The 17,311-nt window shown below is 41.1% G+C and overlaps 1 protein-coding gene across 7 annotated transcripts in view; it reads right to left on the bottom strand.

The window, feature by feature from the left end:
- The window catches only part of phldb1b (pleckstrin homology-like domain, family B, member 1b), an 83,833-nt gene that overhangs the window by 36,766 nt on the left and 29,756 nt on the right, over positions 1-17,311 (bottom strand). For 6 of the 7 annotated variants that reach the window (XM_086124945.1, XM_086124946.1, XM_086124947.1 and 3 more), the window contains one exon: positions 10,163-10,288. In XM_086124945.1, the coding sequence (XP_085981071.1) occupies positions 10,163-10,288 (126 nt within the window). Of the gene's footprint in view, positions 1-4,427; positions 4,579-10,162; positions 10,289-17,311 lie in introns of those variants that run through there. The other variant, XM_086124950.1, reaches the window with a different exon arrangement.

Genomic DNA, 17,311 nt, shown 5'->3' with positions numbered 1-17,311 from the left:
CAGGGATAGACTCCAGCATGCCTTCTCAAACAATGGAGATATACTGTATATACACACACGCACGCACACACACACACGCACACACACACAGACTAAAAATTGGATAGTTATCTTTGGTAACGTTTTCAAACATGTGAAAAACAAAAAAGTATATACTTTCATGTTTCTACAGAGTCTTTGCCCTGTTTACCTGCCATAGGGTTCTGCCAGTCACCTGAACCGCAAGGAAGCACTTTGACATGTTTTACTGGATGCGGAATTTGGTTGTGCATAAGCCCGATTACCCAACAAACAAATCGTGGCTAGGGTAAATGTTGAGTGGCTCATAACTATGGGAAACCATTCGCCACAATAGCAAAGTTAATGTCAAGCCCTGTTCATATAACTGTTTCAGTCTTTGGTCTTAAAGCTTCAATCACCCTTAGGTTTTCTTTACATGCAATGAAAGGTTTACATTCAGCAATGATAACCATGCAAGTTCATGTAAGATACTGCCTAAATGCAAGTGCGAGAGATGATAGCGGATTAGCACTAAGGGAAAGAAGGTTAGACAAAAGGAGATGAAAACACTGACAGTAATGAGCTTTGGATTGGGATCAGAAAAAAAAATGTGCCTGCATAACCTAATAACAACGTGGCCCAAACACAACATAGGACACTGACAGGGTAATCTAATCTTGACAGTCTCACTTTAATGTCTACATGGCAGATGATGACAAGAGAAACACAGAGACGTGTACGAGACTCATCTGCAAGGTCTTTTGGAAATGATGAGTGCAAATTAAACTGTTCTTTAAATTGACTTGTCCCAATGCTTCAATTAACTCCTTCATTCCACAAGACGTACTTGTACGTCTTTTTAAAATTAGGCCCTGCCTACTAAGGACCTACTTGTACGTCTAAGTCTTTTTTTGCGTCATTGAGAGGAGGAGGGTCTGATGCAATCTGAATAAGCTGTTTGCATTGTAAATAATGTAAAAACGCGACCAGTAGGTGGCAGTGGTGCCTCACATGCTTGAAATGCATGCTTTTACAAAAAGCTATTTTTCTCAGTTTTTCATGAAACTTAGCCATTTTGTAATGCCGATTGCTGAAGAATGGAAAAAGATAGAAACATTTTTTTCTGCTGAAAGAAGAGAGTCCAAACTTTATTTTGGTAGGCTCCATGTTTATATAGCATTAGAACCAAATATTCTGTAGGCCTTGAAAGATCAGTCAAAATCCAGTAAAATGCTGGGATTGAGGGGGTTGCTCCAGTGAAAATGGCTGGGATTGAATGAGTTAACTAAGAACACATGCAGCATGGTGAGACAGACAACACACAAGCTGCATGCAGAAGTCAGGTGAGTGAACCACTGCACCATCAGAGCCTAAGCAAGACCAACATTTCAAGAAGTAATAAAAATGTAATAGGAATATATCCATCCATTTTCGAGACAGTTTATCGTCATTAGAGTGGTATTAATCAGAATACGGTGTTTCGACTAGTGGGGCTGCATAGAACATATAACTGTGAAAATTACCGTATTTTCACGACCATTCGGCGTACCGTATTGTTGGGTGCAGTCTCAGTAACGAGTGCTATTTCTGTATTTGACACATACACAAAACGTACTGTATTATTGGGCGCAGCCAGGCATGGTAAAACATACGCCAGCTTAAACATACGACATGCATGCACGCACGCTAAAAACACGTTAGCTTGAAGCATACGGTAGCATGCATGCACGCTAAAACATACCAGGTATGTTAGCTTAAAGCATACGGTAGCAGCTAAGACATACGGACACACGCTAAAAACACGTTTTTAAAAAGGCAACGGAAGCAAAACTGAGTTCGGTTGTACTTTATTTAGCCATTTTACAATGTACTCACGCGACTGGTACCTGCTAGGGGCGTGCCTTTAGCGTCCTCTTACACGCCCACCCTTCACTCATTGGCGACTGGTACCTGCTAGGGGCGTGCCTTTAGCGTCCTCTTACACCCCCACCCTTCACTCATTGGCGGACTTCCGCATGCCCACCCATCACTCATTGGCGGACTTCCGCATGCCTGTCGTCACTCACGTCTGCCTTTTCTCTGTATAAACATCGTGTCGGGCAGAAGTGCTCTCAGTCAGGCTTTGGAACTCGGCGCATACACTAGACGCTCCGCATTATAAGGCGTCCTGTCCATTTTGGAGAAAATTTAAGACTTTTAATGGCGCCTTGTAGTCGTGAAAATACGGTAATACACTTTGAGTTGATCTCCCCTCTAATAGTATAAAAATAAAAGGATTGCATGGTTGATAAACAAAATGTAAAATAACCAATTTTTTTCTCAAAATACTTCATGCTAATGGGCAATAAGAACATTAACAACAAAATACATCAACTGACATGAAACGGAAAAGTTAGAACAAGCTGGGGTAGGCTCAACATTCCTCGTGAGGATGAAGCAGTTCCGCTCATGCATGGATGGATGTTTCTGTTACAATTTACACGTATTTACAATCACACATTTTGTCTTGTTATTTTTACAAATTTTTCTAAAAGTCCTTAGTCATATTCAAATGCCCTGAATGCACCTCATTGACGAATGTAAGAATGAAACATCTTGATGGACTGTCAAACTCCTAAATGTTAAAGTAAAAACAAGAACGGAAAAAAAATGTTGCTTGATCCTTGAATGAAATCTAGATTAAAATTTCTGTGGATAATTTTTTTTCAAGTGGGGAAGCTGTGCATATGTACAATAACTTGACAACTAAACCTTAATACAAAATCGCTAACATAAATTAAAATAATGCTTTAAATTAAAGCAATGCCCAATTAATATTACTACAAATGATAATGCACTGACACAAAGCCTGTGTTGGATTTACATTTTTAAAAAGTATGAACATTGGTCGCACTCATGAAAATCATGTTTCGCTCACAAAATGTAATTTTATCCGTGAAATCCAACTGATTATTTTCTTCAGTGTACTAAATACTCCCTCTTTTTCCTTAATGGTATACTGGTCGTTTTCTGTGCTGGGAGGGGGGAAAATTTATTGACATGACCCCAGAAGACTGTGTAAACATGTCAAATTGACCAAAACTATCCAGAGCGCAAGGAAGAAAAATAAAGAAGGGAAAATGGGAGGAAGAGATGTGCAACAGCAAGTCACTTGCATACTTTTTTGACAGAATCAGAATCATATTTATTGGTCAAGTATGTAAAACACACAAGAAATTTACCTTCAAAACAGCCATGGAATTAAGAAAGTTGTATGTTTTATATTTGAAACCGTGTGACATGATGGTGGTCGACTGATTAGCACAGTGCAGAGGTGCAGGGTTCGATTCTGGCTCCGCGCTTCCTGTGTGGAGGTTGCATATTCACCCGTACCTGCGGAGATTTTCTCCAGGTACTCCGGTTTCCTCCCACATTCCCAAAAACATGCGTGGCAGGCTAATGGAAAGCTTTAAATTGTCCGGAGGTGTGAGTGTGAGTGGGAGCGTAAGCGTGGATGTTGTTCGTCTATGTGTGCCTCGCGATTGGCTGGCAGCCAGTTCAGGGTGTACCCAGCCTACTGCCCGAAGACAGCTGGGATAGGCTCCAGCACGCCCACAACCCTTGTGAGGATAAGCAGATTAAAAAATGGTTGGAAGGATGGATGGATTGTAATCGTATGTAAATCGTCAATGAAGGGTGGGGGCGTCATCTAGAATCTCGCCTTCGGTGACACGTTGGTGAGGGCCTGACTGTAAGTTTGAAGCTTTGGATTTGCCTCAGCAATGCTGATTCTACAACTTTCTAAGGTTATGTGAAATTCCTGGTTCCATCAGAAAACATTATGCATTTCTGTCCACGATTGTATTCGATATACACTATCTCAGAAATACTGTTCTCTGAATATAGAAGCGCCCCAAATAATGCATTAGCTTGCTCTGGCACCGCAGGGATGGGAGTAGCTTCCTGTATGCTACTGTTGTTGCTCAGCTTTACACTGACGCTCAATGACAAGCATCGCAATTGAATAGGGGCAGGTTGTATTACAGTGTTTATATGTGATTATGCTTGCAAGGTGTTACAATAACACATTTATACACTGACCCCTGCATGGACGGTCGTGTCACGTCGTCGTTAGCACACAGCAAGGTGTGCAGAAGCAGAAAAATAGAGGGTCGGGAACAAAATAAAAGCAGCCCCGAGCCAGGGGAAAGCCCGTCAAGTGATGTCATGGTTTTGGGAGCTGAAGGGCAGCATTCCGAACTTCATTAGGAAATCTCACCGTCGCTCACTTACCGATATGCCCGCACTCTACTCACACTATGATTGCTAGGTTTACTGAATGTGAACGTGAAGATCCCAAAATTTCGCCATCGGTTTTGCGGTAGGAAAAAAAACGCAAATACAAAAGCTGCTGAAGTGGTGTCTTTTTTCGGGAGAATGCTACTCACGTGACTGAATTAAACCCGGTCAGTCTTTTGCGCCGTCCACTTGCTCTAGGACAAACTGTGGGGTACATCCTCCGGGCACCAGTGGCAGACCAGCTGTGACTCAGCCCGGAGGAGACGCACACTGAGGACAGCTACAATGTACCGTTTTTTTTCTTCTTTTAAGGATCGAGGGTGCCGCGAGGCACCGACGGTGGTTGTGGCGCCACTGTTAACAAGTTACCAGAGTGAAGTCATTTTCCGCTCCAAACACGCGCCAATAACCTTCATTGAATCTCGTCTGCACGTAGAAAATAGACTGTGGAATTTTCCACCGTCTCAGCAGGTAACGTAAAACTATTTAATGGCTGTGGTGTTACGCACGATCAAAATTTCACGGAATTGCAATATCAATGCGCTCACGTCTTTCTTTTATGTTGAAGGTTCGCCTTCATCGTTTCCGCCTATGAAGAGGTGGGTTTTACAGTACGTTATGCAGTCTGTTTTATTGTACAGTATTGTGTTTGACAGTTATTGATCCGATCTTTGTAATTCATCCGTTCCTGGATTTAAGGCCACTGAAATAGTCTTCAGTTTAACCACAATCATATTTCTATTTGTCCTTAAATATAATGAACAGAAATATATATCCCCACCCATTGAAAGGAACAGAGGGTCCTTGGTTTACAACAGTTTTGTTTTTACCCGAAATTGTACTTAAGTCACTGGATATATGGTCATGTAGTATGAAAGTCATAATTTAAAAAAAATATTAAACACACTTCTGTATGTGTTTTTCATGTAGGCCAACAGTAAATGTGGCAGTAACTCAGCATGCTTTCTTGTGCCACGTGATTGACGTATTCTTACTTGTTCATTGTGTGCTGTTTGGAACTTCAAAACATGTCAAAATGTCATTACTGTTCTAAGTCAAGAACCCCTGGGCAATACAGTGCTATTTTTGTACATATTAGACATGTTGGGGTGCAAATTATAGAAAGATGACAACTGAATAAAGGTTACAGTATTGTACGTGTCGTTTTACATTTCTTTTTGAGTCAGTTACACGAAATCAACCACATTAGGAGCAGGAAGCTGACAAGAATTGCACTGTGTGCTATGACATGTGCCTGAGCTACAAAGTAGGAGGGCCAAGACCTTACTGATCCAATATGGTGGAATATAAAATTAAATGGGGGTACAAGGATGGAAAAAAAAAATTTAATGAGGAGAATATTTATATCCATTTCGATTTTATTGACAGGCAGTTATGTTTATTCTCTTCTGAAAAATCAATTTGCAGCGGACAAACAATGTTGTGGCATGCTAAAAATCAAACCACAACTGTCTCAAAGAACTTCACTTTGAAACCAGCAAGAGTTGCGGCAGCTAACATCATCCAGCCACCCATTTTCAATACCGCTTGTCCTCATTAGGGTCATAAGTTATTGGAGTTTATTATCCCTGCTGACTTCATTGAAGATGCAGGAGGCATGTAAATCGGGATGTGGGAGTAAACACAAGTACTCAGAGAAAACCCGAACAAGCACGGAGAATACATACAGACATTTGAACCCGCGTCTCTTGGCTGTCAAGACAGATGTGCGATCACACCATGAAATCCAGCCATGCAATAAAACAAACAAAGTAATTTGAAAGAGTGATTTATCAAAGAGCGGTTTATTAAAAAGCAAGGACACTAAAACTGGATAAACAAAGTAAGTGGGCAGGCTAGATGGCAGACAGCAGAATGGAAGTGGCGGTTAAAAATAGATTTTGTAAAAAGATATGGTAACCCCAGCCCAGATCATAAGTACATAGCCACAAAGCCAACTGCTGGCCTGACACAGGGGAACAGGAAATGTCAATTAAGAATGGCAAAGCTGCTGCAGCTCATGGGCTGAAGAAAGGTGACTTGGCAGAGCTTTGCAAATCAAAACAAGTTAAGTGTTTCTATAATTACAGAGCTACTGAGTGTATTAGTGCAGCAAACTAATGGGGTGACGTTTAATCTTATGTACTGGAAGAAATTCACATGCAGTTCACTGAGTAGCACATCATTTATTATACTGTTACGGCGTGCAAACTAACCATTGGATCAGATTCTCTCACTGAAGAGGAAAAAAATGCCCTTACAAACACACATAGTGCAAAAAGAACACTCTTTTTTCTCTTTTCTTTTTTTAACCAAAGGAGGCCTGGAATGACCGTGACTATGTCTGCGGAACTGTAATTGTTGTTTCTTTTTAACAAAAGTGAAGACCACAGACAGTTTCCTGTTTTCCCAGTTTATGAAACACTCAGCCCAAAAATATGTGAAAACGTCTGCATACACAGCAAAGTTGTATTTTCAAAGAACAATTTTCCAGTGACAAAATACTTTCCTTCAGGCTACAGGAGAGTCTTGTCTGGAACAACAAAAAAGCCTGATCGCAATCCTGAACACACACTGGCTACAGTGTATATTTCACAAAATGGTTTCTTGCACCAACCCATCTGAGAAATTGATTTGAGGGGAACTGTTTGGAAAAGGTCAGACACTTTCAAGTCACGTTGTTGAAGTTAGTCGACAGCTTGGAAAATTTCTTGGGTTCAGGATATGGGTAGTGCAAGTCCAAATGTGCGCATTAAACAGGAGACACGTTGAAACTGATGTTAGCCTAAAAACATATGACAAGGATTAATGCCCTAATGACTTCACAAAAAAACCCCTAAAGAATAAGGATGTATGTTCTATATTGATAGCACAAGTTTTGGGCGGCCCGGTGGTCCAGTGGTTAGCGCCTGGACCTCACGGTGCAGAGGTACCGGGTTCAATTCCAGCTCCGGCCTCCCTGTATTTGCATGTTCTCCCCATGTCTGCGTGGGTTTTCTTCGGGTACTCCGGTTTCCTCCCCAAAAAATGCATAGCAGGCTGATTGAACACTCAAAATTGTCCCTAGGTGTGAGTGTGAGCGCGGATGGTTGTTTGTCTCTGTGTGCCCTGCGATTGGCTGGCAACCAGTTCAGAGTGCCCCCCGCCTACTGCCAGAAGACGGCTGGGATAGGCTCCAGCACACCCCGCGACCCTTGTGAGGGTAAGCGGATCGGAAAATGGATGGATGGAAATTTTGGCATTCAAATAAAATGACCATTTTGGCAGAATTGAGAAAACTAGGGCTTATTTTCAATGCAGATGCATTGCCTTTCGCTTCAATGAGAAGGTCGACACAAGTAGCTTGCATTAGCATCATCAGTTGATTGCCACACAATTGGAGGGGGTCACTGTCTGGACATCACATCAAATTTCTTTTTTTTTCTTCAAGTCATGTACATCTTAAGTGGGTGCCATCCATTGTTCGGATAGAGAAACCAGAGTTGAGAATTGGTTAAATGGTAACTATTCTGAAATGTTACTTGAAGCATTCTTGTTTCACATGAGACAAAGCCCACACTCATCCATATACACATGATCGAACACCACATATTGTATCGTGTTATTTACGGCCATTTCCTTGTTCATCGCTTTGAGCATTTAGAAATTTGTAACATTACACATTACATACCATCTTGGAATGAAAGTACACCTTTTTTCACACAACCTATAGGTACTGCTAAACATCGAGGTAACGTGACACATTTTCATTCATATTTATTGTACTCAAGTAATTCTTTGATTTGAAAAGAGGCAGTTAAATTAATCACAATAGTTCAGGAATTAATCTGGATCCTCCAAACAAAACTCATCCAAATGTACCACCAGTACCCATTACCATTACACTACCCATGTATTCATTCCCCAAGTCTACCGTCTGATAATAATCAAGATAATATGGTTTTCTGGGCTTGCCCTACTCTAATAGTTGTGGCCCGCATGTTCATAAACAGATGCTGTAATTTCTGTCATTTATTTATAAACAGACAGAAGATATGCTAGGATTATCCTGGGAGTGGTACGCTATGTCGTCTTCATCTCACTGCAACCTAGGAATGTATAATTAAGGAAAATGGTGCCTGTCTAAACAACGGAAGGCTTTCATTACTGGATCAGGAAGTCCACACCATGCAGCCTGCTTGGGTGCTCTACTTACGCCACAGTGGCAGCCACTGTCAAATGAGGGGAAATAACGAGAGGCTGAGACGAGGCCCTGATAGCTAAGGTAGCTAAGAAAAGATAAGGTTCAAGTGACGTGGTTTCCAGCTGGAGCGCTGTAAATGCAAACGCACAAGTAGCTGAAAAGTTTGCCTGGAGACGCAGAAGAATGAGATGCACATAAAAGAGGCCTAGTGTAACCTCTGGCATCAGGCCCTCCTGAGCGCCTTTCTAGCGTCAGCTACTGCATTTAAAAGCACAACATTAACAAGCAGCAACAAAACTGCAGGCAGCCACAACTGAAAGCATTTTGAAATGTTTCACCACAATAATGAAAGGGACTACGTTTAAATTTTATAGGCGCTATCCACAGGCGCCCTTTGTGAAGTTCCAGTTACGAAGGCTCAATACAAAGTGGGAAACTAAAATGAGAGACAAAAAAAACAACCCCATTAGTGTTAGCCTGAGCAGCAGACCTAGCTCGTGCTGCTGTGTAACCAACAACCAGTCTATTAAAAAGCAAACAGGGTGGAGGTGAACTGCTAGAAAAACAGTCACCTGTAAACTTTTTAACAACCATCCTCCTCCACCGTTGGTCTTTGCAACAAACTGGCTTATATTCAAAAAGAGGCAATTCAGTTTACCTATGTGAGAAAAATAATAATATTCAACTACACAAACCAAAGCTAAATTGCGAGAATGTTCAGGAGTGAAAGACTCTTTGAGGCCCTATTATTGATGGAACAAAGGACCAATGTGTTTATAGTCCAATGCAAAAATGGAAGGTAGACATGATGTTAAGTTGTAGTCCTATCCATTTTCGACACAGCTCATCACTCTTGTACACCCTGGACAGTGTATACATATTGACATCATAGCAGGAACTGTACTGAGATATACCTGCTGAACACGACGGTACTGTGCTGTGACGTAATAATAGGGGTGTTCACATGGCACACATTTGCATCGGTGCTGCACCGATGTATTTTGTTGCGATATAACTTACACCGGTGTAAATTTTGTGGAGCGTTCACACGTAAAAAGCTGCTTACTAAAGAGAAGCGTGTAAACTTGCGTTCACACGGCTGTTTCTGCAGCCGTGCAATACGATAATAAAACGGAAATAAAACATGCACATTCGTAAAGTGTACTCCCTTTTCCCCGCCTTGTTTGTGGCATATCAAAAACCATGGCTTATACTTCTGCGGACAAATCAATGTGTTCTATCAGACGCCATAAAAGGATGAGAGATGAGAGAAAGGAAAGATGACGGAAGTACAACAGAGCAGGAAAGCAATGCATTCAATACCCGTATGTAATCTACTCTTCTCATGCATAGCAAGTCTACCCCTGTAGCGATCACATGTTCCATTTTATATCGGTGCTGCCTCACAAACTAGCATTTACTCCAGAGTAAATTTTTAAACCACCCCCTGAGCAGGGTTAAATTTGCTCCGGTTTAACTTTGTACATGTGAACGCTCTACGGGGGCAGCCTCGGTGCTACACCGCAATAAAAGTTGCCGCGTGAACACCCCTATTATGTAGGAAAACTTTCTACATCCTTACCCAAGTTTAATGAGTTCTTCCTTGCTCAATGCTGTACGCCTACACATACTGCCAGTTCACCGTCAAAATGTCCGTTCAGTCATGGTCACGGGGAGCAATTTGTGAGTGGCAAATGATACCTGCACATGGTCTGTAGTCCCCTGTGGAGACGTTGCCTCCTGGGGGCATCATGCTCTTCATCCTCAAGGCTTCTTCAGGGTGGTTGAAGCGAAAAAAGGCTGACTGACCAAAACACAGCATACAGCCTGAAAAAAGAGCACATCACATTAGAATTCATTTAACTGGGACTTTTAGAAATCAAAGCGGGTTAGGCTGAACATGTAGAGTTTATTATACACACAACACACATAAAAAGACAAGAGATTTACTGAGCACTCTGTCAAGGTGAGGACAAAAGACAGTTTGATTTGATCAGGGAGAAGCTGTTTTAATCAAAGAAAGGACAGAAGACATGAGATCATCAAACGACTGCATCACGTGTATTATTTCCAAAACTCTTCGGAAAGAGCATAAGCTGCATAAAGCAAATACAGTAAATATTCCCATCCCCGGAATTCTATGGAAAGGAATATCCTTCACCCGGAATAAAAACCTATGCATTAACATTTTGACTACGATATTACGTGTTACCGGAACTTGCGCAAGCGGAAATTCCACTACCCGTAACCCGGATGGAGGTGTAATGCCGCGGGAGCTTAAATACACGCAACGCCCACCCGATGCGACGGAAAAGACAACGCTGAAACAAGTTTTCACTTCGCGTTTTTCAATCATCAGATTCTAAACGATGACGTGTAAGTGAGTTTTTATTGCCGTGCGTTTTACTGTAATTTTGAATGATTTTAACTTTATTCACTTACGTCCTGGAGAACGCGGCACTAGCTTAAAAGCAGCGCCCACTCGACATAACCGAAGAAACGTGTTCGCTTCGCCGTTTTCATTCATCAGATTCGAAACGAAGACGTATAAGCGACTTTTTATTGGCGTGCGTTTTACTTTAATTGCGAAAGATTTTAACTTTATTCACTTACGTCGTGTAGATCATCGCATCGAAACGTAGAAGAACTGTAACGACTGGAGCGGAGCGAGTGAAATGCATCCGTTTGAGTGAGGCTGGACACAAAGTTAAAAAGATCCAGCAGACACTTGGAGTCGGAAAGACGCAAATCTACGAAACTTTAAAAAACAAGGCATCGATTCAACTCGTGATGACAAGCCACCATCCAGCAAGGAAGCAATGCAAATGGCAACAAAAATCCTTCAGTATGCACAAGAATTACCAGACATCGGTGATCAACGGGACAGTTACTTGCAACTAGCAAGAAAATTGTATGACACGCAGGCAAACATTGTCATAAACCAAAGAATGCATCCAACAAAACAATCCAAAATACACATTTTTTTTCCCAAGACAGAAAAAAATAAACATTAAAATACTGTTCGTATTTTACTGTTGTGATTTTTTTTTACGATACACCTGTATTGCAGTTTTTGTTATATAAACAGTTTTTGGACAGTATATTTTTGTATTTTATTGACTGTGTTGTTACATGTGCATTTTGTCAACATACTTGCAGGTTCATAAAGGACATGTACCATGCTCATTTCCCAAATGAGGAATTTCTGTTATCAGGACAAATTGGACAGCGCAAACACGAGTCCGTACTTGAGAATATTTACTGTACACACAATTTTAAATTCATATATAAATATAAAAAAAAGAAAAGATCAAAAACATGGCTACTCCCTCTCCCTAATGAGATCCCGCTGGTTTTCAAAGCTGAAGATATCGGATGCGCCTCACCACAACAAACCTCGCCTACAGCAAATGAACCCAATTACAAAGATAAGATGTAATTTCAGAAGTACTTTAGCTTCAGTAAATGTAAGTATCCTTTAGCTAATTTGGGGTTAGAAGGTAATGGCAGTATCTATAACTGCTCTACTATTAACATTATGACTGTCAGTTACCCCCCAACACACACTATTTTTATTGCTCACACAATGAATGCACATCAAGGGGCAAGGGTTAGCCTTGTGGAAACTAGCATTTTAATATATAAAGTCATCTATTAGTCTCATTAAAATAATATTTTTAAAAAAAACTCATGTGGTAGAGTGGTTATCCTTGTAGTGGAAGGTCACAGGTAAAATTCCTAGTGTAGTGTTTAAATAGGAAGTTAACTTTCCTTCCCAAGCAATATCCTTCCAGCAACATACATCATCATGTTTGTATATTGCATTAGCACTATGTAAGTCATTCATTAATGTATTCATTTTCAACAATGCTCATCCTGTAGTCAGTCGCGCGGTGGTGCTCGAGGCAATACCAGCTGACTTCGGGCAGAAGGCCGACTTCACTCTGCACTGATCTCCAGTCAGTCGCAGGGCACAACTATGGCATTCAAAAGTGGAAATGTACAATAGAAACAAAACCTACTTATATTAGTGACAAATATTGTTTCGTTATGGTGCCTCTATTTTACAATACAATACAATACAGTACATCCTGATTTATATCGCGCTTTCACAACAGCTGCAGCTGTAACAAAGCGCTTTACAAAACAGTTAACATAAAGTAAAACACAGCACACAACATAAAAACACGGACAGTCGTGCAATCTTAACCACTTTTCCCTCATGTGCTTTGTTGTTTGAAGCACTTCTTAATGAAAGAGGAGAGAATCCAAGTGTCCTTTCACCAGTGGATCAGAGACGCCATGCTCAAAATGTGCATACGTCGGCTACAAGCTAAGTTTGAAAGTAAACAAGAAGCTGTAGCGTCCAGTGATGAAAAAAAGAGATTGGTTCACTTCTCCTGTCCCATGTCGATCCACTTCAATTCCAAGCGGCAACTCTCAGTTCCAAATATGCATCTGCGCTCCACACCGACACTCCTCTCTCCTCATCCTCAGCCCCACAAACGATCCATCCAGCCGCACCAACAGCGCTGCCGTCTCCGGTGAACAAAACGGGGCTGTGAAAAATGCTGCCCATTACAGGCGCAAAAAACACAAGCGCCCAGCACCGACAGTCAAATAGCGCCGACATTCCTCCCAATCAAAATCAGTGCTGGTTGCTGCCGAGAAAGTGCATCCACCAAGCACAGATTCTTCCCCTTTGATGAATGCTGTGGCCCAAAAAAAAACCAAAACGCTGAAAACAATCCACATCGGTCGGGTCCACATGACGTAACAACAAACACCATGTGACAAAACAAAAGACAAAAACAACAAAAACAAAAAAAGCATGACAGTGATAGTAATGAAAGTTTTGGTGTGATGAAAAACAGGATAAGAAGCATCCACTTCACATTAGTGTATTATTTGTTTTGTGAATAGTGACTCTTGACCATATCCTATATTAGGATGTCTTCAGCAACTTAAATTGGCTACAAAAGAGAATATACCTCTCTCAAGTGAGTGCCACCCTAAAGAAAACCGCACATATTGAACAAATGGGGAAATATACAGTAAATACATCCATTTTTCTTCTACTTTTTTGAAAAGAGGAAGATGCTTAACAGCAGATTTGCTGTTGTCAAAACCATTGCGCATGCCATGTCCACTATAGACACATATGATGATTAAAGCAAGTACTTCTTCACAACAATAGTGCGAACAGAGTGTTTATGTGTCAGCCTTATCAGGCCTGCCTAAAACTACAGTGCACGGGCCAGCTCATGCCTATTCATCCCCATGGCTACACAATCTATCTTAAATGTCCCCAAGACATGACGCACGTAACTAATTCAGTCCAATCATGGTCTACAATCTCCACGAGAGATAAGCATGTTTATTGCTTTCTCAATATAGCTCCATTATCTTGCAATGATGATGAGGTGAAAGGACTTCCTGTTGGAGCATAGGTGTCAACAGACGGGGAAAGAGAGACTCTCTATCACGCTTGAGCACATTATACTGGGCATTTTTGAAATGTCATTTCTTTTCTCTTCTTTTTGGCTTTACAATTGATGGATTATAATTTTTAGAACTGTTCTGTTACAGAAAATGAAGAGGTTTGAACATTTTAAAGCCCTGATTCAACAGTATATGTGATTATAATACCCATATCATTTCGTATCTATTTTGAATTTGGTGAATTACGAAAAACACCCGAAAGGTCTTGTTACGGTGAGTCCAAAAAAGGTTTCAGAAAGTCATCATGATCCAGTAGTGAGTAGAAATGCTTATGGAGGTGGAATTGCGGCAAAATGTCAAAAAGCCACAATACTCAAAGTGCTCTATATTTTACGCATCAACAATTATTGTGCCGTACATGCAAAATGTCCCATCGTGAAAGCTGAACATATTTGGGTGGCCTTGGAGTAGCATTTACAAAAGTTGTTGGCGGCGGGAAGCTTCATTATGTACATGTTCACAATCTAAGAAAACAAAAATTAGGCCCAGATCTCAGTTTAACGCAGTTCAATTCCTCATGACTGTACAGCGCAATTACAATGCTAACCCTTTCATGCATCCTGTAACCTGATAACACAATAAGCTGTCCACTGTAGTAACCTCTGTCCCTGCAAAGGTTAAACATGGTTTCAATTTTTCTTTTATTCACTTCACACACTACACACTTGGACTTGTTTGACTTGTACACATGTCACACTTTACCCTTTCGAAGAATGATGAAGGTTTGAAAAAGCAAGTGGATTCAAAAAGATCTGCCCAAAGAAAAGTGTGTTCTTCAACTAAAGTACCCGCGCTCAAAGTGGGAAGCAGGTTGTTTCGTTAGCCATTCAGTATACATCTCCTACGACTAACAACAAGCTGAATTATTGGCAGTCTCTGGGTACCAATTAACGCTCATCAGTACTGCTGTTAGGAAGCAGACAAACATCTATCAACTTACTGTAGCATGATTGATTCTCCATCTGTGATGAGAGCATCACATAACTGATCTGACTATAATGAGACGATTGACATTCCAGTGAGTTGCGAGCTATGTAGCACACTCAAGAGAGGGACATACTGTAAATCATAGAGAGTTCTTCATTATAGAGCACTCAAACACATGTTGACGGTGAAACTGCGGTGGTTCATTTTGAAGACAGTGACCATTCAATGGCGGCGCTCGATGTAAAGATGAACAGGAAACAGACAATGAATGAATCAAGTACAGTTCTCAAAATTTCAACTGAATCACTTGCAAACATAAAAATACTTCTAAAACAGGGATATAAGCCAGGAATTTGTCTGAGGGTTATCGCAGCCGTTAAGATGATGAAAATACCGTCTGTTCAACTGTCGGATGCCAGAATCCACCCACACACTGTGGGTGGTTCACTCCTTATCTCCGGTCCAGAAAAATGTCAGACATGCCATTGCCAGACCAAACAGCCAGAGGCAGGGCAGCTTGTGAAGCCTAACCCTCACCTCCCCTCAAAATACACTCCTTTTTATTTTATGAGTCAATGGAATTTATGCGAAAGACATCCAGGGGGATTAACCCTTATCACCCAGAGACATAAAATTGCTTTTGAATAGTTCTTAAAGGGGAACTCAACCCAAAACTTTTTTACAAGAATGTGTTTTATGCAGCCCCATTAGCCTCAACACGGCATTCTGATTAAATATTGTGTTTGCGGAATCTGAGTTCAGCAGTGGAATCCACCTATTTTTGTCCATCTTAGGGGGCGGCCATTTTGCCACTTGCTGTTGACTGAAGATGACCTCACAGTTGTGCAGGGCTCAGGCAACAACCAATCACGGCTTACCTGTTTTCTGAAGCTGAGCCATGATTGGTCATACCTCATTTAAAATGACAAAGAGGAAATGAGATTTCAAAGTAAAATCGTCTGTCTTAACATAACCATTGTACAGTATGTTCTCTTGTGTTTTCTTTGTACACTTTTTTGAGTCTGGTATGTCATTTGGAATAAGTTTTGCAAAAAAACGAAGGAAAAACAAGACAGAAAACCCCAAATAATTAGCAAAATCCCCATGCAGATTTAATGAGCAGGGTGTCAGACAGTTTGAGAATGCCTCAGGATTAGTTCTCTTAAAAGCCGAGCTCAGCAAAACGAGATGCGGTAGGAAATGAAATCTGTTTAACCAACGAATTGTCTCCTGGCACTTTCCATCGGGAAAATTGACACGTTGCCATTTTAATAATTACACTCCACTATGTAATCTCACGTCGGACTTGTACTATTGGGATTGGACAAGGAGGAGGATGAGTGGAGATGAGCGTGGACTGTGCATGCAATAAGATCCTACCCAGTAATTAAATGGATTGCCTGACCATTGTGGTGGAGAGCAATGTCTTCCTCAGCACTCCAGAAATGAATCATCGAATCTCCCGTGCCTTCATTGCAATGAGTGCATGCTGAATAAGTTTGAGTAGGCTCTTTCACCACCACAATGTTCCATCGGTTTGTTTCAATCAACCTAAGCCAAATCATTTCTATGAAGTGCTTTCCATCGACTAAGTTTTCCACTTGACAGATCTCCAGGACTAAGGACACATACAGAGCAAAATTGTTGCCACAAAGGTCGATCTTCCCACAAGGACACTAAAACCCCACTCAAATAAAACTGCACGAACATCTAAGTGTATTAAAGAATACACAAGGGCTGATTGAGTCAAGGTGAATACCCATTACCCATATATAGAACACACTAGTCAGCAAATTAAATATATGCTCTTTTTGCCTTTGAGGGGGACACTGTCGTGTATGACTCATTTCAGATGCAATTTTTCCCATGTACTCCAGTTTCCACCCACATTCCAAAAACATGCATGCAAGATTAATCGAACAGTCTATTGTCTATTGTCTTGTGGCAAAAATATATTGTGATTTGTGTAGAATGTTTAGGACCCGGCTGTTATCTTTGTGGAGTCTGTTGGATTACTACACACAATGTGGTTTACCATATGCATACAGATCACACAAATTCAGTCATTTGACTGTCAAATTATACAATCACACATTCTGTTGCAGCCACCAAACAATCAGTATGTGGAACATTTTGCTGTATGACTATTCATAATAACACACAGAACTTAAAATACAGATCAATATGATGCCTTCAGTTTTCGGGCAGTAGGCAGGGTACATGCTGAAGTAGTTGCCAGGCAATCGTGGGGCACACATAAACTAACAATCATCCGCGCTCACAATCACACCGAGAGACAATTTAGAAGGTTCCATTAACCTTCCATGTATGTTTTGGGAATTTGGGAGGAAATTAGACTACCCGGAGAAAACCCACGCAGAACACAGGGAGGCCGGAGCCAGAATCAAATCTCTGCACTGT

The sequence above is a fragment of the Hippocampus guttulatus genome, chromosome 12 (assembly GCF_054856545.1).
Source record: "Hippocampus guttulatus isolate MCC_2025c chromosome 12, RoL_Hgut_1.0, whole genome shotgun sequence".
Taxonomy (NCBI): Eukaryota; Metazoa; Chordata; class Actinopteri; order Syngnathiformes; family Syngnathidae; genus Hippocampus; species Hippocampus guttulatus.
The sequence above is the reverse complement of the archived record's forward strand: the minus strand, read 5'-3'. Positions and strand labels throughout refer to the sequence as shown.